The 20234-nt window shown below is 44.7% G+C and overlaps 1 protein-coding gene across 11 annotated transcripts in view; it reads right to left on the bottom strand.

The window, feature by feature from the left end:
* ZNF462 (zinc finger protein 462) overlaps window positions 1-20234 on the bottom strand; it is a 139384-nt gene that overhangs the window by 35977 nt on the left and 83173 nt on the right. For all 11 annotated transcript variants that reach the window (XR_004902286.1, XR_004902285.1, XM_036022008.1 and 8 more), the window contains one exon: window positions 709-976. Coding sequence is in view for 9 of the 11 variants with exons in the window: in XM_036022008.1 (XP_035877901.1) it covers window positions 709-976 (268 nt within the window). In the remaining 2 variants the exon portion in view is untranslated. The remainder of the gene's footprint in view (window positions 1-708; window positions 977-20234) is intronic.

The raw sequence follows: 20234 nt of genomic DNA, 5'->3' as shown, positions 1-20234 counted from the left end.
TCAGGCAGTCAGGCCCCACATTCTGTACTCATAACCACTAACCTAAACGGTATCGCACAGGATGAGATTAAATCACCGGATTTAGATGAAAGGATAGGAAGCCGTCCATTCTTTAGTTCGAGGGTGCTGTCACACACAGGAGCAAAGGTGACGGTGGATTATCTTTTTCTAGATTGGAACTATCATTCTATGATCACTCCTGTTTACATTCCACAGTGCTGGAGTCCTGATTCTCTGGGTTTTCTAAATAACGTGATCTTAAGAAATAAGACTCTACAAGGGTAGTGGGGAAGTCACTATTGCTGAATGTTCTCCCTTAAGTTTGACTTTCAAGAACGTATTTTTTCCAAAGACAAGTAAAAGGAAAGGGAGACAGGGACGGTGCTCTTAAGGGAAAACAATCATTGCTTCACGCACTGGGCCAGGGAAATCCTTTGCCATGATCTCACACTGCTTGGTCGCCCTTTGCTTTGATCTTTAAATTAATTTGTTGTGATATAGCTCTTCAACCCTTCCACAAATCCCAAAGCAGTCTTCTGGAACTAGCCTTTTTTGGGTAAAGATTGGACCCAACCCCTGCATCATCCTAGGGATTGGAGGGGGGAGGGGTCCCGTGAGCTCCAGGTAGGAGGGTGTAAGAAGAGTGTGGTGAGGGGAGGAGCAGGTGCAGCCACCTCTTTTTCTGAGGCTGTTTCTCCTGCCACTTACTTAAAGCCTGTGTAAAAAGAGCAGTCTTTGCACTTGAAGAGCTTCTTCCCGCCATGCTTGTCCCTGTAATGGCGCCTGATGCTCTGGATGTAGCCAGAGGAGAATTCACAGAATTCGCAATGGAGAACAGCTTCGGTTTTCGGCTCGGCACCCCCAGCAGCTCCGGACAGAGGCACAGGGCTGACGCGGCTGTTGTTCCTCGCCAGGGCCGCGGACTGGTAGTGGTTGAGCTGCTGCTGCACGTCTGGAGGCTCCGAGTAGGATGAGTCTGTAGACAGACCGGGGAGGGGTTGGGGGTGGACCGGGACGACACCGGACACACAGAACACAGTGGAGGTTTGATGCTTGAAACCCCTGATGTCTGTTTTGAGTACTTTTTTTTTATAAGGGGATGGCTATGAGCCCATCTTTCCTCCTCACTTACATTCTACAACACTTATCTGGGGAAAGGCAGGTAGGGAGGAAGTGTGACGTCTTTTAATCTGACTTGGAGGGCTCATACCATTTAAAAATAAAATTCTGAGGTTAAAGGTTTCAAAGTGAAGGAAGAAAGTACACTTTTTTTTTTTTTAAAGGAAATTGCAGCGTGGCAACAGGCTGCCACAGCACAGCTGTCCTTGTAGGTGAGATAAATAAACCCACATAATGTACACAGGACTCAACCTGAGAAAGGCAAGTGGATGATGCAATATCTCCCCCTTTGCAGCCTGGAATTATTCAAGCCCACCAAAAAAAAAAAAAAAAAAGCCTTTAACAGAAATGCTCAAGCACACGGCACTCACAAATATAAAAATGTTTTATGCCTTCCCAGTCAAGCGATTTAAAATTTAAAATATAAAAATCCAATAGTGTTGCTCGGGAATGGACGTTTAAAGCTTAGTCAGCATTAAGATGGAGATTTATTCATAAATCGCATTAAAATGGAATTCCAAACAAGTTTCCCTGAAAGGTGTTTTCAAGTTTGCCATCCGGAGGAAAATGTCGGAAACGACAGGCACAGATCTCACCCCTGAGAAGCTTCAGTGGCATGGGGTGCAGCCATCAGACCTAAGTGAGAGGAAAAACCTGAGTTTCTTCTTTACACTAGAAAATAAATAAATGGCTGATTGTTTTTTTAAAAAAGAGAGAAAAGTAAAAGAAAGGTTTTGGACCTTTTCCTAACATGCTGCTTTGAATGCCGAGGTTAGGCATTCAACAGCACGGTCCTGTGTAACCTACAGCTGTCCCTGAAGGACACGGCGAAGCCCAGAACACCACACAGATGAGTTTCGGTATGACTTTCCTTGAAAAGAAAACAAAGGGCTCTTTTCTTAAACCTTTCAAGAAGCAGAGGGGAGAGGGGACAGAAACTGCACCAGCCCCCTCCCGATGTGATGGACACTTAATTTCCTAAAGCATGATTCCCCCAGGCAGGGCACGGAGGAATTCTGTAAGACTCGTATTTGATGAAACCAGTACCATCCATCCCGTTGGCCTCTTCGGAAAGGAAAACACCATCAGAGCAGCCTCCCTTACCGGGAGGGCACCTCCTGCCTTTAAAACACTCAACTACTTTCTTCGCTTCTTGACCTGTCCACTGCCCCCCTACCCCCCCACTTCCATTTGTATTCCTCATGACAGAGAAAAACCCCTCTGGAAATTGTAAACAAGCCTGCCACACACACAAAAACAAAACAAAAGGAAAGTTGAACAATATATCTCCAAGCCTCCCTGGGTTCATTACCAGGTGTAAAGTGAAGACAAAGGAAGAAAGGAAGGACACGACTGAATTCATTCCACCCGATTCTTTTATCTCCCTTTTCTTTATTCCTCGGCCTCAGCTGATGAACCCACTCAGGATCACAATAACACCATTGTCAACTTCTCATTCTCCCTTTCAATAGCAGGTTTGTTTACCATTTCACGGATTGTTCAGAGATGTTTTCTATGTAAGCCCTAAAGACTAGTTTCTGCTTAAAACACAGGCACAATGAAACCCCAAACACACCCCACCTCTCTCGTTAACACAGGCCCAAGCTGCGGGCTGGGCACTGTAGCACCGGCATCCTGACAAGCCCCTGTGCCCTCTCCTGGGTGCATCCTGGCCTCCTCCTAGCTCTTCAGAATAGAAATTCTGTGACCAGGGAGGCCAAAGCCAGGTCCTGCTGCCTGCGAGTCATTCATTCTCCATAAATCGACCCAGCAGATCCCTCCGAGGGAAGGCACCTCCTTCGACCTGACCCTAGAGAGATTTTTCTTGTCTCTTGGGCCGATAGCATATTAGTTCATTCATCTTAAAAAAGAAAAGAGGGAATTCTACATTTTAACTCCAGTATTTGTATGTTATAGGAAACCTGAAGAAATAAAAACGCACAAAGTGGTGGGCGAAGCACTCCGAGAAAGGGAGGCTCCTCCTCACTGTTCTGAAATGGCAACGCAACAGGAAAGGCAGATGTATCTGCGTTATAAACTCCTTTTATTGCCTGGTTAAATCAGACAGACAGGTGTGTTTACAAAAATAAGCAAATCCCACCACTTCATGACCCATCTGTACTAACGCCCAGGTTACAGGTTTTGGGGTCCTCCTAGAAGAACTTTACTTGCCTCTCTGGTGCCAAGACACACACTCTCTTTCTCTCCACTTGGAGTTTTGAATGACATACAACTCTGGCACTGAAGTCACAAAGACATGAGCGTGTATGCTTCCACTGGTCTTTAAAGAGCCCGTTTACTAAGGCACAAATAATTCTAGTTTGTTCATCATGCACAGGCAGAAGAGCAGGAATAGGATCATTTTGTGCTCAGGTTAGAAGACAAGCAGATTGTTGGTGAAGGGCGTACTACCTAGGTTAAAAATCATTAAGAAAATTTTGTTTCATTTTGGGCTAAAAGAAAGGGAAAACAGCCTGTGCTTGGGCCAGATCTGAGGTCAGGAGAAAACACAGCGGCAGAAGCACAGGAGTGTGAATCCAGTGGGAAGCTCTGTCCCCAACTCCAGGTCATGCAAGTTCCATCTTTATCTCCCGTACAGCAGCTCATACCCACAAAGGAACCAACAGCACAGACCACGGTCAGTCCAGACATTCCCAACCCAACCTTAACACATGCAGTCTCAGAAGGGGCTTTTTTTCCCCCAAGAAATTCTAATTCATTTATCAAGGTAAAATTCACACATTTTGTCCTTTCTTTCATTTTTTTAAAAAGACTTTATTTATTTATTTTTAGAGAGGGGAAAGGAGGGAGAGAGAGAGAGAAACATCAATGTGTGGTTGCCTCTCAAGTGCCCCCTACTGGGGACCTGGCCCCAAACCCAGGTATGTGCCCTGACGGGGAATCGAACCTGCGACCCTTTGGTTTGCAGCCCGCGCTCAATCCACTGAGCTACACCAGCCAGGGCTCTCAGAAGGGACTTTAATTCTCTGACTTGTGACTTCATTTATGTGCAAAGTTGTAGGGATTAAGTTATAACTATTTGTAGTTACAAAATAAGTGTAATTCCGTTATAGATAGCTATCTGTTTTGACAGTTGTCTACAATCAGAAATTTAGAATATTTTGTAAAATCAGGATCAAACTGGAATTTTAGCATGGATGGTCACAGTGGCTGGGGGCGTGGGTTTGGGATTTACTGAGCAGCCAGCAATTAATTCTCACAACTGTGGTGAGTGAGCAATGCAGGTTTCCACCCCAGCTTTACCGATGAGGTCGCCTAGGCTAAGGGTGATTGGTCACACAGCTAAGAAGAGGCAGAGGTGGAATCTGAACAAAGATCTGTATGACTCTGAAGTCTGAGTCTTGTCTGTCAGACACCTGCTCCCAGTGGTGACCTCCGGGGTCCCGTGACGCAAGTCAGAAGAACGAGGAAGAACACCTGAGTGTTTCACCGGCAACAAACACAAAGCAGAGAGGACAGACAGAGAAGGTGCAGAAAGGCTGACACAGCTGAATAGATAGAAATGATAACAGAACATTTAAAAAAATAACATGAAATTGAACACAAAACGCTAAAAAAGCATTTCATAGCACCTGGGGAAGAATAAAGTAAGATTCATGGGAAAGAAAAATATTCAAAATTTCAAAATACTTTATATTTTAAAAAGTCGGCTGGGGGGCGGGGGGAGGTGGGGTGGCGGGCAGGATGGGAGACCACACAGGAGACATTTCTACAAGCACACCGCACAGGTAGGCATGGGAAGTGCCCAGAACTGGGAATGCACCCGCCCACATGGCGTGCTGCAGTGAGATGCTTCATAAATGGCTCCCCCCCCCCAATTAATGTTCTGAAATTTCTGAGGTGGAATGTGGCCAGGAAAAGAAAGGTACACAAATGCAAATGGGAGATGGGATGTTTTCAGGTGGTTCTCAGACAGCCGGGGATTTCAAACCAGGGGCAGGAATGAGTTCCAGGTGAGGCCTCCCATCCATCCCTCTCACTTAGTCGAGTTCCCAGAGAAGTGGGGAATTTCTTGGTCTAATTCCAGCTCCCCAGGATCCTAGCCAAACCCAGGTAAATATCAGTTTGAAGGTTTTTTTTTTTCCTTTCTCCAAAAATTAGCACAAAAACAGTCCTAGGAAATCTGATTTTACAAAGGCAAACGACAAACAGGTGAACTTGTAAGCCTGAGAGAGTGAAGCTTTCTCAAATATTCTGATTCTACAAACATTTAACCAACACCCTCTTGGTGCCAAGGCCATGTGCTGGTGCTACAAGTTCAAAGTCAAAGAAGACGCGAGGGGTGCCTTCTAGGAACTTGGATCTACCAGGGGAGAGAGCGGAGTAGTTGGCTGTTATGAAAATATAGGCCTACTCCACGTCTAGCGAATTCACTCCATTGGCTGAAGGAATGAAAGAGGCAGAGAGAACAAATGGACGGTAACAGGAGAGTTTAACTATGGCAAGATTAAGGAAGACACCGGGAAGGGTCAGAATCAGTCGGGCAGGTACATTGTGGGAGCTGCAGAGGACAGCCCCCTCACGCACTGAGAGGTCCAAAAAGGAAGCTGCACAGGAGGATCAATTCTCAATTTTCTGCAGCCGCATAGAGGCTGTGAGTGAAAAAGTAAAAGTGCCTTGGTGCCAGCGACCCCATTTAATTATATCTGAGCTTTCGGTGCAGACTTGGGAGAGAGGCTCTCTGGTCAGTGTGAATCGAGTACTAGGAGAAAAATAAAAAGACAAAGGGTTTTAAGCAAGTGCATGTTAGAGGTGGTCAGGAGGCAAATGATTTAAATTACACCCATTTGCTCCGCAAATATTTACTGAGCATCGGTGGGAGACCCTGTTCTGGGACAGTTGGACTTGGACCCTGATTTCAAGCAGCTCCCTGTCTCAGACAGATGTGTTACAATTGTACCACAACGGATCTGTTTACATTGTATCACAACAGACTGTGATACAATGTAAAAAGTCATAATAGAGACATCTATAAAGAGCTAAGTGGGGGAGAAAAAGAAATCTGCACTTGGTGATTCTGAGGGAGTGTAGGCACGAGGGAGAGAGGGAGGATGTCACAGAACCTTAAGTGTCCATTAATAAATTAACCAGCATTAGTCAGTGTGTTGATGAAAGCAACGCTAGACACGGAGATACTCAATAGTTCCGTTCACCATACCTCCACCTTACGTTGGAAATCGATATTGAAGCAACTACGTTCTCATCACAATGACAAAAAAAAGTAACTTAATTCCTATATGGAAAAGAAATAAAGATCAGAGAGAGTATGAACAAAAAATACGTGCATTAGAAGGTGCAATAGATTGCAGAAGGGAGAATTTTAAATCTTCAAGTTCTAAAACAGCACAGAAAGTTCAAACTAATGCACAGATTGTAATTTTCTTCAGAAAAACAGGCAATTTGGCAACTCAAGTTTGGTGGTGTAAGGGATCAGAAATAGAATATTACCTGTGAGTAATTTAACCACAAATACTGTAAATAGCCAAAGTACGGGAGGTGGGAGTAGGACCCAAATATGCTGGAAATACAGTTCACTCTGTCTAGTCGAGAAATTATAGAACATCTGAGATGGCACAGTAACAATGACAAAAGAGCAGCTAAGGACATGCTTTAGTTATTCACCGGGAGAACTTTGGAATATCATGGAGCTTCTGTCATACAACTGCTAATTAATTTAGGCAAAGGCCAGAAATAGCCTAAACATTTTCATGCATGTGACAGTGACCCAGGTATCTATAGTGACAAGACCGAGAATCCCGCGGCCATGGCAAACCCAGTGAGCTGGGAGATGATGTGAGTCTGCATGTGATGCTGGAACTCTTTCAAGCTTGACGTTTGATGGACTCCTTACACGCCGTGTGCTGAAAACGGACATCTTTGCCCACACACCTCCTTTTGCATTCTGATTGTCAGTGAATGGCTCATCCCTTCATTGAGACTCAAGTTGTGAGAATCTTCCTTCACACTGTTACACGTTTCCTGTAGCAGCACATTTAGCCAGGCACCTTGTTCTAGAGACGTATGTCAGGACCCATTCTCTAGGCATTTCCTTTCCAGCCCCCTGGCCTCCCTTCCCACTATTCATTCAGGTCCTCAGATCCCAGATGGCCAACTCTCACAGCCTTCTACCTGCTCTTCCTTCCTCTGAGATCTACTCCAGCTTGGCCAGCATACACATCATAGACATAACATGTATCATTTATACAATTATGATATGATCATGCCCCAATGTTCAAGGGTTAGACTATACACAGCTCCTGCATATACTGGTCCTAGTCCACGTTTCAGCCTCACAGTCTAGCTAGTTCCCAATTCCTTGTACATTCTACTATGTCATCAGTGGGGTGGAGTCTTCCATGGGGTTACCTGGTGCGCTTCTTCTTCTTTTGTCTGGCAAGTTCCTACCCGCCCTTCAAAAGTCAGCTGAAAGGTCACCTATCCTGTGAAGATTCCCTCCAACAGTGCAGACAGAACCCTGCTCTCTTCTGTGCATGGCCAACACATACACCTCTTGACTCTCACCCTGACCTCACTGGACCTCACATTACACTGACCCGGTCTCTTAAGCAATGTCCACCACCATGGCCAGGGCAATGCCTTCGACCAGAGACGACCATGGCGACAGTGTCAAGGCTGAAGTCGCAGGCCACTGTGCAGCAGCCCCTCCACCTCCCATGTCTGATTCCAGCAATTGAGTTGATGCTACCAAGAACCAGTTTTTACTTGCTCCCAAACTTCTCTGTACCAGTTATATTTGCTGCTGAGCTTCTTCAACTTAATTAATATTATCTCCAATGATGAACTGTTGCTATAAAAAGTGTCACTTCTACGGAAGCTACGTTGAATGCTTTGAAAAGTTAAGTTGCTAAGAAAAGAAATTACTGTCAAATGATGTTTTGGCAAGACCAACTCTAAGAGACTGAGGAGAACGTAAGAGTCTAGGAGGACTCTGCTCTCAGACTGTTCCGCAAATGTCTAAACTATCATTCTACTTAAAAAAAAAAAAGAAAAGAGAAGAAGACAAACTGAAACTGGAAGTAGCATATGATTCAATGTAGGTGGCTGGTTTATGCAAGAGAATAAATGGGGCAAACCAATCCAAGGGCCCAGACTCCAATACACAGGACTCGACCCTACATCGCAACACTGGCGCACAAATGTATTTGCCTTTTCAGTGAAAATGAAATGCTTAAAGACATTTAAAAAAGGATTCCCTGCATTAAGAAACTTGCACATATAACTGAGAAACTCCAGGTTGCTTCAATTAAGAGAGTTTCTACTGTATCTATCTGTATGTCTGTCTCCCATTTTATATTAATTCAGAAAATATTTATTGCAAGCCTTCTACATGCCAGGCACTTTGAAGCACTTTGGCTGTATCAGGGAAAATCACTGCCAAGGGCCCTTGCCCTTGTAGAGCTCACACTGAAGACTGACAAAAACAGCACCTTATGTGCTTACACAGCCGCAAGGACACATGGTCCTTTCATAAAGGTGCTGAAGGATTATGTTTACTGGACTGAATTTGTGGACAACTTTCTTACCTCCAGTCTCACCTATCTGTCTATCTATCCATCCATCTATCTACCTATCTATCTATGTCTCCGTCTTTTTTAGGTTATGAAAACAATATGTAGCATAGAGTGGTCAAGAAGATTCACAGACTCAAGTACTTTACTTATTTAAAAAGGTTTCTTAGGTTTTACCTGAATTCCTTTGAAACATGATTGAACACCCTTTCTTTCTCAAGGTACTTCTTGTTTACTTCATAATATACTTTAAATATTTTTAAAGATTGTACTTTATTTTTATTTTTAGAGAAAGGGGAAGGGAGAGAGAAAGAGGGAGAGAAATATCAATGTGTGTGGTTGCCTCTTGCGCGTCCTCAACTGGGGACCTGGCCCGCAACCCAGGTGTGTGCCCTGACTAGGAATCGAACCCGAGACCTTTTGGTCTGCAGGATGACACTCAACCAACTGAGCCACACTGGCCAGGGCCACTAAGTACTATTCACATAGAGCAGAATTTGGCATGCAGAAGAAAACCAACTACAAATCACCAATGCAGTTTTCCAAGTATTCCCTTCAAAGAGCCTCAAAATGTTCTCTTTCTATGGGACATTCCAGAAGGAAATTTATATTAGAAGTGAAGCTGTGGAACACAGGCCATTTCACGTCCTTCTGGAGAGCATCTCGAGGGAACATAAATCTCTCGAGGCAGCCAACGTACTTTATTTCCTTCTTTTGATTATGCCTTGAAATTGTCCAGGCCAAGGACTCCGGCCCCTCTTTGTCTTCTCTCATCAGTGGAGTTCTCTGGCCTGGATGCACCAGATTATGATACAATGGCCAGGGGGGACAATGGACGCTGGATGACTATATATAGGAACTCTGGGCTTGGTTGTCATGGGAGCAAATGGGAAAACAAACGCCTCGTCCTGAAAATAAGGCTGAGGCCAAACTTGAAGGAAACACACACTGAAAACTTCCTGTCATTCTGATGAGTAAAAACAAAACCTTGAAATATGATCAGGGAATAGAGGAGAAAGAAACAAAACCAAACAAAAAAATTAGTCTTCAAAACTGACAATAATACAGAAAAAAAAAAAAGAAGGGAAAGTTTCTCTTTTTGAGATTAGTGTCCCATCATATTTGAAGTTCACTGTAAAGGTCTCTCTAAGGCTTATTTTGTGAAACTTCCTGTTCTCACCCTCTCTGTGTTTTGGGGGAATCCAGGCAAGTCTGACCTAAGACACAGAGGATTCCTGGACCAAACTCATTAGGTCCTGAGTTTGGGGACAAGCCCATTTGTGTCTGTATTTTCCCCACCCAATAGCATCACCATCCACCAGGCAATGAAATCAGAACAAGTCCTTGACTCACCACCCCCACCCCTCTACACAGTCGGGGGGTGAAAGGGTGGTCCTGAGGGTTCCGCCTCCTCAAGAGCGCTCGCTCTCCTGCACACCGTTCCGCTGCTGCTCCTGTTGTCCTGGCCCTCGGGTGGCTCCGGTGGAGAACGTCCACTGTGCGATGTTCCTAACTGGCTTTCTCTTTTCAAGGTTTGTTTCCTCTTAGATTCCTTCCCCCCCCTAAAAGTAGTAACGATTGTGATACCCACCCATTCTTACAGGAAAAGGTCCAACCTGAGGCCTGGTGCTCTGGCTCTCCACCTTCCCAGACCCATGCTCATCTCCACAACCCCACTCCCTGTACACTGTGCTGACTGCCAGCCCCGTGGGACGTGCCTAAGGTTCATTCTGGATGCGTCTTCTCACTGCACCTTTGCACGCTGCTATGGCTTCTCCTACTTTTCAGCCTGGCAAACACTGACCATCTCTTAAAACTGAACGTAGTTCAAATTTACCAGCACTGTGAAGATCTTCCTTGATCTTTCTAGGTACATGCATTCAATCCCCTCTCTGAGCTCTTCCATTAGTTCTCATCACGCTGCACTGGGGGTCATTTATTTTACCTCCCACAGGCAAGGGTCTCTTTGCAAGCAAGATATACACCCATCCATCCATCCATCCATCCACCCATCCATCTGTAACATTTTAAAAAGGTAATATTCTCCAGAACTAAGCTCAGCACCTAGTTCGAAACATGTGCTCAATGAACATGTTACACAAATCCAGAAAGTTCAAACTGAAAAAAAGTGCTCCAAAAAACCCATTTTTAAGAAAACATTTATTTTTAAAGAGAGAGGAAGGGAGGGAGACAGAGAAGGAGAAAAACATAGATGTGTGAGAGAAACACTGATAGGTTTCCTCTCGCACATTCCCAACTGGGCAGCTGGCCAGCACCCAGGCACGTACCCTGACTGGGAATTGAACCTGCAACCTTTCAATTCACAGGCTGCTGCTCAGTCCACTGAGGCACACAAGCTGGGGCTTAAAAGGAAAACCCAACTAACCAAATGTCCGTCTCTATTTGGATACTGAGGCTAATAAGTCCTTCCCACTGAAACACTGATCTACTTCTACTGAAACAATCCTGGGTCTAGAACATTTGAGGATCCAAATGAAATAAAATTACTAATCTATGGCTATCCAAAGAAGCCAAAAGCATAATGTCTGTTTTTGACCCTGAATTAGCAATAACTATAAACTGTGTAACAGATGATGTCAGGTGTCTGGGAGCCACTTTGGATATTTCTATGTACAACTCTCTTTCCCTTTTTGGACCCACTGGTAGCCACAGATGCTTATGAGACGCACAGGTATAACAGGTACCATGTATTTAATGTACATGCACCATGACTTCCTGCAGTCAGCTCCTAAGGCCATGAATACAGAGCCCTCTGCAATCCATGAGAAGGTCCTCATAGGTTTCTTTCTGATACTTAGCATTACATTCTCACTGCATAGAATGTTTTACCAATTTTTTCCACCAGGAATGCACTCTCATTCCAGATGTGTACTATCTGCAGACTATCCATTCTGCACAAAGACCTGTGGTGGCTCCGAAAAGCAGAGATGGCTTCGTGTCACCCGGCCAGTGAGCGGAGAAACAGGAACATAACCTGGGGCGCCTGCATGCCCCAGTTTTGAAAACACGTTCTTTTTCTGCCATAGTCATTAGCAAACATTGCAGGTATTCCTTTTGCACTAAACAGTATTTGGACCTCAAAGTGTGTTCTTAAAAATTCTTGAAACAGGCCGGAGATATTTGTAGGGAAACGAGTGTGTGGTGAAGGAGCCTTTTTCTAACGTCTCTCAGAGGAAGCTCTGCGTGGCATCTGCCATTGTTAATTGAGACGCTCTTACAATACCGAATGCATAATTCAACCTGTGACTCTTTTGAATCGTGTGATGAGGAAGTAAGGTTCCCTGCCGTCCGTTTAGATACATAGAAGTCTTTACCGCACTGAAAATCCAGCGACAAATGTTGAGTACAAAAGCCCCTTTATATCAGTGACATTGGCCTCAACCACAGAGAGCTTGCTAGCAACTTCAGGGGATATTTGGAGCTCAGAGGCCACGGACAAGGGCACAGTGCCTCCTCCTCAAGACCCACCCGGAGGAGAGATGCCTACGGACTTCAAGGAGTCGGTCACAATGTATGGCTGGCTATGAATGGTGCAGACAGGGCCCAGATAGGGAACCATCGCAGAGATTTCTTACAAGATGAGATAATCAAGAGGAAAGGACACATCTGAATGTAAGCACATATATTTAGATACACGGAGAGCTCCAAGTGATGGCATGGAAGTTAGATATGGAAGGCAACAGTCGATCCTGAACGGGAATGAACAGCCACACTTCAAAGCAGAGTTATTTTAAAATTGTCCTCCAGCAGCGGGAGTCTGTGAACCAACAAACCCAGTGGGTTTCGTACTCTCTTTTTCTTTTCTTTTCACCTATTGCCATGCAATATAAAAAAAAAAATCCCAGCTCTGAGTTAAGCTATATTTTTAATCACCACTAAAGCACCAGGTTCTTCCTTTGGGACAGCTCTTACTCCAGACTCGCCCACGGGAATACTGCTCAGTGATGCTGGGCTCAGGTGCGGGGCGTACACCCTCACAAAGCCAGCGGGATCCGGGAGTGAGACCCAGGTTCACCTTCTGCTGTCTTAGCCAGGGCTATGTCTAGCAACTGTCAGGTGTTTTTCATAAGGTCAGTCACTGATCTTCACCATGACCTTATGAAATGGGAAACATGACTTCCTACCACACAGGTGGGACAACCAAGAACTAGGAAACCAGCGATTTCTCAGCTATCCGGGGCACGAACCTGAGCCTCCTCCCAACCGTGTGGAGCCTCTCGGTGAAGCAGGTTTCTGGTCATCATTTGTAAAGTGGAGATGATAACGCTGGCCACTTCATAGATGCTGCGGCAGGCACGGGAGACCAGAGTGTGAAGTACAGTGGCTGGCACCTAGGGAGTGCGTTAGGGGTCTCAGTTCCACCACTGTTCAAGCCTACATCATATAATTTTGCACTGAACTATAACTTGCCTCTACTGGTTGTGTTCCCCACAGATGAAAGAATTTGGTCTGTTTAGCTGGACAGCAGGATGAAAAGGCATGAGCTCGAAACAGATGTAACTCACACTCCTCCCAGCTCCAGGCACGCAGTAGGTGCTCGGCGGCTAGCTTTTGACTGACCGATTCTGGGCAAAACCAATTGCATTGCTACTTCTGGCAACAATTGGCCAGCTTATTCTATAAGTGAAGATGGCTGCAAAGGAGGGGCGGACTGAGTGTGGGACCTGGATTCAGCTCACAGGCAGGGCTCCACCTGAGTAACACCACTGATTCACCCCCATTTTGTTGGATAACAAAGAACGGTCACAAGTCACCCTGCTACAAAAAGGCTGGTCAGAGCAAATTTAATTCCCAAACTTTACAGGCTTTCTTGGCAACCATTCTGTTGTCTACGTCCTTTCATATTTTTTTCAAGATCACCTCCAGCTTTGAAGCAAGGTCCTCGGGCATCCAACTGGTAGGTCTATAAATCATCTCCATCATCAATAATCCTCTCCCAAAGCACCCTACCTGTCATTTCCTCCCCCTTTTCCTTGTTCTTTCTCTTGACAGCACTCCTTGCCACCTGATTTGACATGTCTTGGTTGACTGTCTGGTTCTCCCGATGATCTATGAGGAATTTTGCCTCAAAGTTCTCAGCTTGCGTGGTTTTTAGCTCATGACTAATGAGAGCATTTCAACTTAGTTTAGCGCGAAGCATTTTCCCAATGCTCAGTATGAGAAACCTGAGGGTCTCTGCCTTAGACCTGCCATTGTAACTCAGCCCTGAGTGTCATGGCCAATGTGTGGCACCATAAACATCAACACTTAAGACTAGATGAATTCACTCAAATAACTCATTTGACTGGCTATGGCATGCAAGGTAATCTGACATGCTCTGGGGACCCAAAATTTAAATGATGGCCTGTGCCTTCAAGACTGATGGTTCTGGGGGCGATGGAAAGACCGAGGGTTACAACAGAGTAAGATCGGTGCTGGTATCCCAAAGAGAGCTCAGAGATCTGCAGGAGCAAAAGGGAGGCCCGTCAACCAGACAGGAAGAGGCACGGAGGCTTCTGGAGGAGACAAGCTTCAGTTTTTCAGGATAAATAGAAGTGAGTTGCCCTGGCTGGCGTAGCTCAGTGAATTGAGCGTGGGCTGCGAACCAAAGCATCGCAGGTTCAATTCCCAGTCAAGGAACATGCCTGGGTTGCAGGCCACAGCCCCCAGCTACCGCACATTGATGTCTCTCTCTCTCTCTCTCTCTTCCTCCCTTCCCTCTCTAAAAATAAATAAATAAAATCTTTAAAAAAAAATAGAAGTGAGTTGAGCGAATGGAGTAATGAGGAGGTGCAGGTAAGTGGAGAAGGGTGATCCAGGAAGAGGGACTAGCGAGGCCTGGGGTGTGAGACAGCAGGGCTCTACAGGGCTCAGCAGGGCTGCAACAGGGTGCATGGGAGGGAGGAAGGGTGAAGAATGATCCCAGAGAGAAACACGGGCCCGAATACCAGGTTTCTGTGCCAAGCTTGGAATTTATTCTGAAGGCATAGACAGCCACTGGAGGGGTTTAAGCAGAACCCAGGTGAGATAGAGGTCTTACATCTTTACCTTTTCTTTGTCTACAAAATGTGCCCTTAACCTGGACCAACTCTCTCTCAGATGGGGAAGGCAGCTTGGTATAAATGACTTTCCACTGTGAGACAAACCAACCAGCAGCACATTCCCCACTGGTGATGGAATAGCAGCAGCCTAGGATTCCATACTTTGTTTTGTTAAGTAGAAAACACCAATGTAATGTATTTTCTTCTTTAGATTTTACTAGCAGGTTGGAAATGTCCATTTCAAATTCAGTTCCTACTGTTTCTACTGAACGTACTCCTTTTACATCTGGAATAGATTACAGCCCTACCTAGGAGAAGGAAAGATGGAAACTCCATAGGCTACATTGTCTGCTCCCTACTAATCATTCATATGCGAAAAGAAGTTACAAGAAAACACAGGAATCCAAGGGGTGTGTCCATGTGCTGGTGAACACCAAAAACACGTAGGCGGCAGCAAAGATCCTGGGGTCCATTTTCCAAATACGGCAACATCCAAAATGTGTCCAGACCTGTATTTTACTCCTTAGCTTTCACACCCAGGTGCCAACCCAAGGACACTTAGCATGTATTTCTTGGGTTCACTTCAACTCAACTCAATGGTCAAAATTTTATTTTGGAAAGCGATTCAGTGTCCTTCCGGGTTCATGAGCTTTTTATAAATGGTTTGCTTAATCATCACCAGTGTTTTATCTACTGTGTGTTACGCAGCTGACTTTAGAGATCACCAGTTCTTGTATTTCAAGAGCCCTCAGGTTGTCAGGGGAGAGGGAGGACTGCAGCACATGCTGAAACGAGCCCTCACAGAAAAGAGCACATGCCATTGGGCACCTCTATCTACTGTGAGCGCGGTGGCCAGAAGACAGTGGGGCTCTGTAGTCAGAAAAAACATTCCAAGCCTGATTTATAGCTTTGAACCGCTGTAATGACTATTTACAGGTCACAACGAACTTTCATTTTACATTTATAGGGCATCTACTCTAGGAAGGAAGTGGCCCTGTGCCAGGTGTTTAGAATAGAAAGATGAGCAGGATGAAAACCCTAAACCTAATGAGCTTCCTTTCTGGTAATAATACGGAGTTGGCAGAATGGACCGCATGTCCCCAAAAGAGGGAGGGCACAGCGCTGTGGGATTTCACAGGGAGAGCTGACTCGCATCAGGGGACATTATGAGAAACAGCATGGAAGTGAAGGAATCTGCACATGGCTCTGAAGGAGAAGTAGGGTCTAGACATGTGGAAACAGGGAAGGAGGGGAAGCTGGGGGATGGGCATGCTATTGTTGAGTGGGAATTTTTTTTTAACAGGCATGCAGACCTGTTGGAGATTCTTGATTAGGAGAATGGTATGACTCTTCACCTTGCATAGGGGCTAAAGGGAGGCACTTGCAGGTGGGGTGGATATGGTAACGGCTCGAGTAAGAGATGGGGATGGGGAGGAGTAGGGCAAATGCGAGGGGAAGTGAGGAGATGGGAAAACAGGGCCGTGTAGGCAAGTGACTGGCTGATGGAACACGGGTCCAAGGAAAAGGCTAAGTGCAACCTCAGAGTAGAGAAAGCGAGGGGCAGATGGAAAAAAAAGGGTCTAGGGTGTAAGCTGAGAGGTTGCAGCTGGAGGTGGAGATGTTGGCATCATTCGAAGTGTGAGTTGGTTCCGTGTGAATGTGAAGGGGGACAGCAGAGGAGGAGATGCTGACTGCGGACTGTATGACGGCAGGTGGACGAAGAGTGCTTGAAAACAAGGTAAAGGGAACGTCTTGCCACAGGCCAGAGGAAAGTCCGAAACACACAGCAGGCCCAAAACCAAGGGAGGAGAATTGCCCTGGGAGGGAGGTCAGCAGTTTTAAATGCCACAGACAAAAAAAGAACAACAACAAAAAAAGGATCAGACAGGAGCAAAGGCCATGGACTCGTTTGTCTGAAGTTGCTGTCAACCCCTGTGAAAGCCCTCTTATTAAAGTGGTGGAGGCCACAGCCACACTGCAAGGGATTCCAAAGGAGAGGGAGAAACAGGAGGCAGCACCAGGTGTAAACAAGCAAGGAATGGGTCCTCCCCAGAGAAAATGCCATGGGGTTGGCCAAAGGGAGGCCACTTCACCGGAGCGGTTTCACTACAATGCTGAAGGCAGAACACAGATTCCAGCAGTTTAAGAAAATATAAATGGGAAGGAAATATAAGTTGGGATACTGGTCCCTTTGAGGAGATTTGGAGGCTAAGACTGCAATTTCAGGAATAAACCTATCCAAGAATGGTTCTAGTATTTAAAACACAGAGCACTTCCCGGGGGGCTCACACAGCTCCCTTGTTTAGACTTTCCAAGGGAAAAGGGACTAAGGAAACAGCGTGACGTAGTACACAGAGCTCTGGAGCCAGGTGATGTGCCCTTTAACCCCCAGCTCTGCCAGGTGGTAACTGTGACCTCTCTTAAGCCCATTTCCATCATGCTCCTTGCCAAATACTTGGTCTCACCTAAAACGTCCACGAGATACTTGGTCCACACCAAAAGGTCCTTCACATTTAGGCTGTCCAATATGTCCATGGAGACATTTGGACCACATCAAGTGCTCTTGGTATGTAAACCCTGCCCTTCTGCAAGATTCAAACCCTGACCCATCTACATAACCCCATGTGAGGCAAGAAGGGTTATTGGCAATACAGCCACAATGCCATTATTGGACCAGTGAAATGTAATAGTTTTAAAATTTATTAACCCTATAAATCATAAGTAGACATACACATTATGGGTTATTTGAACCTAGAGCTGTTTCTAAGCATGAACGTTTTGGACAGGACCAGAATTCAGAGAACTTTAGGCATGGACTAATGTTCAGCCTCCGCTTTGGACGGAACCAAATGTCCAGTGATCACTTCCCCACTTCTGAAACAGTAGGGAGCTAGTTATGGAACTTCCTGTCTCATGGGATTTTTTTAAATCATCAAAGATTTTTATTTAACACATTAATTAATGAGGGAGTCAAGAAGATGTTGCAACTGGTCACAGGAGGGTTAAAAGAAGCATATTTATATGAGGTAAAGGGAGGCTTAAATGAGTTTATGAACAAATAGATGCAAACACCTATCCACAGGCAACAATCAATTGCACTCTAATAAATACAACCAGTTTGTGATATGGAAAGAATAATCTGCACTAGTATCAGCTTCATACAACTTCAAGGGTTGACAAATAGCTCAAACAGAATGAAAGGGAAAGACAATCTCAATGGACGAGCTAGTCAAGACACACCCAAATATAGATATATAAATATATGTCCATTGCAAAATTTTTTATTTGTTTTTTACCATTTGTTCCTAACAGAGCTGCTAAAAAACAAGACAACCAGCTGAAAATGGAGCCACGAATGCTCAGCCCCACACCACCAAACTGAGACTTAATTTCATCACAGTTTCAGCTCTCCCAGAAATGGAATCTTAAACCATTCAATCAGGAATGCCCTCGTCAGCACTAGTTAGGTAACCTGCCTGAAAGACCCCTGAAGGAAATAACTTTGCCATGATCAGCCCACTTTTTTGCCTAATATAACTTCCTCCTTCCTGCTTCCTTCTGCCCATAAATAAGTCTTCCATTCTGTACAGCTCCTTGGAACTCCTTTCTATCTGCTAGATTGGATGCTGCCTACTTCATCCATCGATGAATAAAGCCAGTGCGATCTTTAAAATTTACTCAGTTGAATTTTGTTTTTTAACAGAGTTAAGAAGTAGGTTGATCCAATAACTAACTAGTCATTAGATCAATGCTAAGTACTTTCCATGCGTTCACAGGACAGACTGGGATGGGAGAGGTGGAGTGTTTCACTTACAGGTATGAACATCAAGGCACTGAAATTATGGTTATGGGTCTACGGGAAACAAACGAGTAATAGACAACTCTGCCCCCTCTCTCTTCTACCTTCAGTCATTCCCCCCCACCCCCACCCTAAGAATGCTCTGGCCCACCAGTTCAGAACTACTCAACGCCCTTCCTTAAGGAAGGCTGACTGTAGCAATCAAACAGGAATAGCAAGCAGGCTGCAGGGGTCCTGGCAATTTCCAAAGACCGTGTTTTGAAGCTCCTCTTAAAAGAATCTCTATGAATGGCCCTGTAGTTGTTTATAAGGCATTTCAATGCCAAGGGAGGTCACAACAACAGACTAGGAGCACACAATCCCCTAAAGCAGCTCAAAGACAGAGGTTTTGTATAAATAGGGGAGGCGGGAGAGAGTGGCAGGGAGGGAACTGGTTAGCCCTTAGTTTTCAGTGAGAAAAAAAAAAATTATCATTACCACCACTGCCACTACCAGCAGCTGCAACAGGAGCAAATTCATCAACTGAAAACCTTTACCAAGCTCGACACAGCTACACATTCAGGGGAACAGCTTTGGATGCTTCGGCTTACTTCAGACAACATTATATGGGGAGTAAAAAGAATCACTCAAAACATTTTAAATGTATTTAGCTGGGCCATTTCCAGTCACCTTCAAACAATTTTTCTAAGTTCTAATAAAGTAAACAAAATGACCATACACTCTATAAAGATGTGAATCTTTATAGTGTATTTTGAATTGTTGCTGTTTCCAATGATTTTATGTATTGTTATTGTATGATGTTTTATAATACATGTGGTCAATCATTAGCTCTGATCTAGAGCTCAGTATTTGGTCAGGAATGTAATCTTTTAAATTACGACATAGTTCCAAGGGGAAAATAGGGACATGCTTTACATTAGTGCATTCCATTCACAAGGTTTCTCAGAATGCTGTGCTAAAGTGGATTGTTCATACGAGAGAGAGAGAGAGAGAGAGAGAGAGAGAGAGAGAGAGAGAGAAACGTGTGCGCACCCTGATTCTGAGATTGAGAAATAATTAAGTGACTTTTGAAGCTGAAAAGTAACTCCTAGATTATAAAATACTCATTAGGTTATTTTGCCAGCACTGAGTTTTATACCAGTTGTTCAAGGGATTGTTGTATTAAATGAAATGAGACAATGTTTGTAATTCAGTCAAAAGATAAGCAATAATTGATAGTTAATTTAAAATGCATTATTGATCAATGGCAATAACAACACTAATGACATTTGATAGAGGGACTAATCAATGATTTACACCCATTAAGACATCAAGTGCTAAAAAGTTTCTTATGTGGGTGGTTTCAAATTAGCTCCAAAGATCAAAAAATTTAGATGAACAGGGTTCCAGATTAGGTATCACTTTCCAAATACTGAATTATTTTAGACTCCTAAGAAACAACTCATGATGTAAAGATTTCATTCAGCTTCCAACTCAAGATTGAAATTTTCTTCCTTTTTCATTTAAAAAAAAAATCCTCATTGCCCTGACCAGTGTGGCTCAGTTGGTTGGGCCGCATTCTGCAAAGTGGAAGGCTGCCAGTTCGATTCCCAGTCAGGGCACATGCCTGGGTTGTGGGTTCAGTCCCCAGTTGGGTTGTGTAGGAGGGACAGCTAACTGATAGATGTTTCTCTCTCATGTCGATATTTCTTTCCCTCTTTCTCTCTCCCTTCCCCTCTCTAAAAA

This window comes from Phyllostomus discolor, chromosome 3 (genome assembly GCF_004126475.2).
Source record: "Phyllostomus discolor isolate MPI-MPIP mPhyDis1 chromosome 3, mPhyDis1.pri.v3, whole genome shotgun sequence".
NCBI classification, from domain to species: domain Eukaryota; kingdom Metazoa; phylum Chordata; class Mammalia; order Chiroptera; family Phyllostomidae; genus Phyllostomus; species Phyllostomus discolor.
Note: the sequence above shows the minus strand (reverse complement) of the source record. Positions and strands in the feature narration are given on the sequence as shown.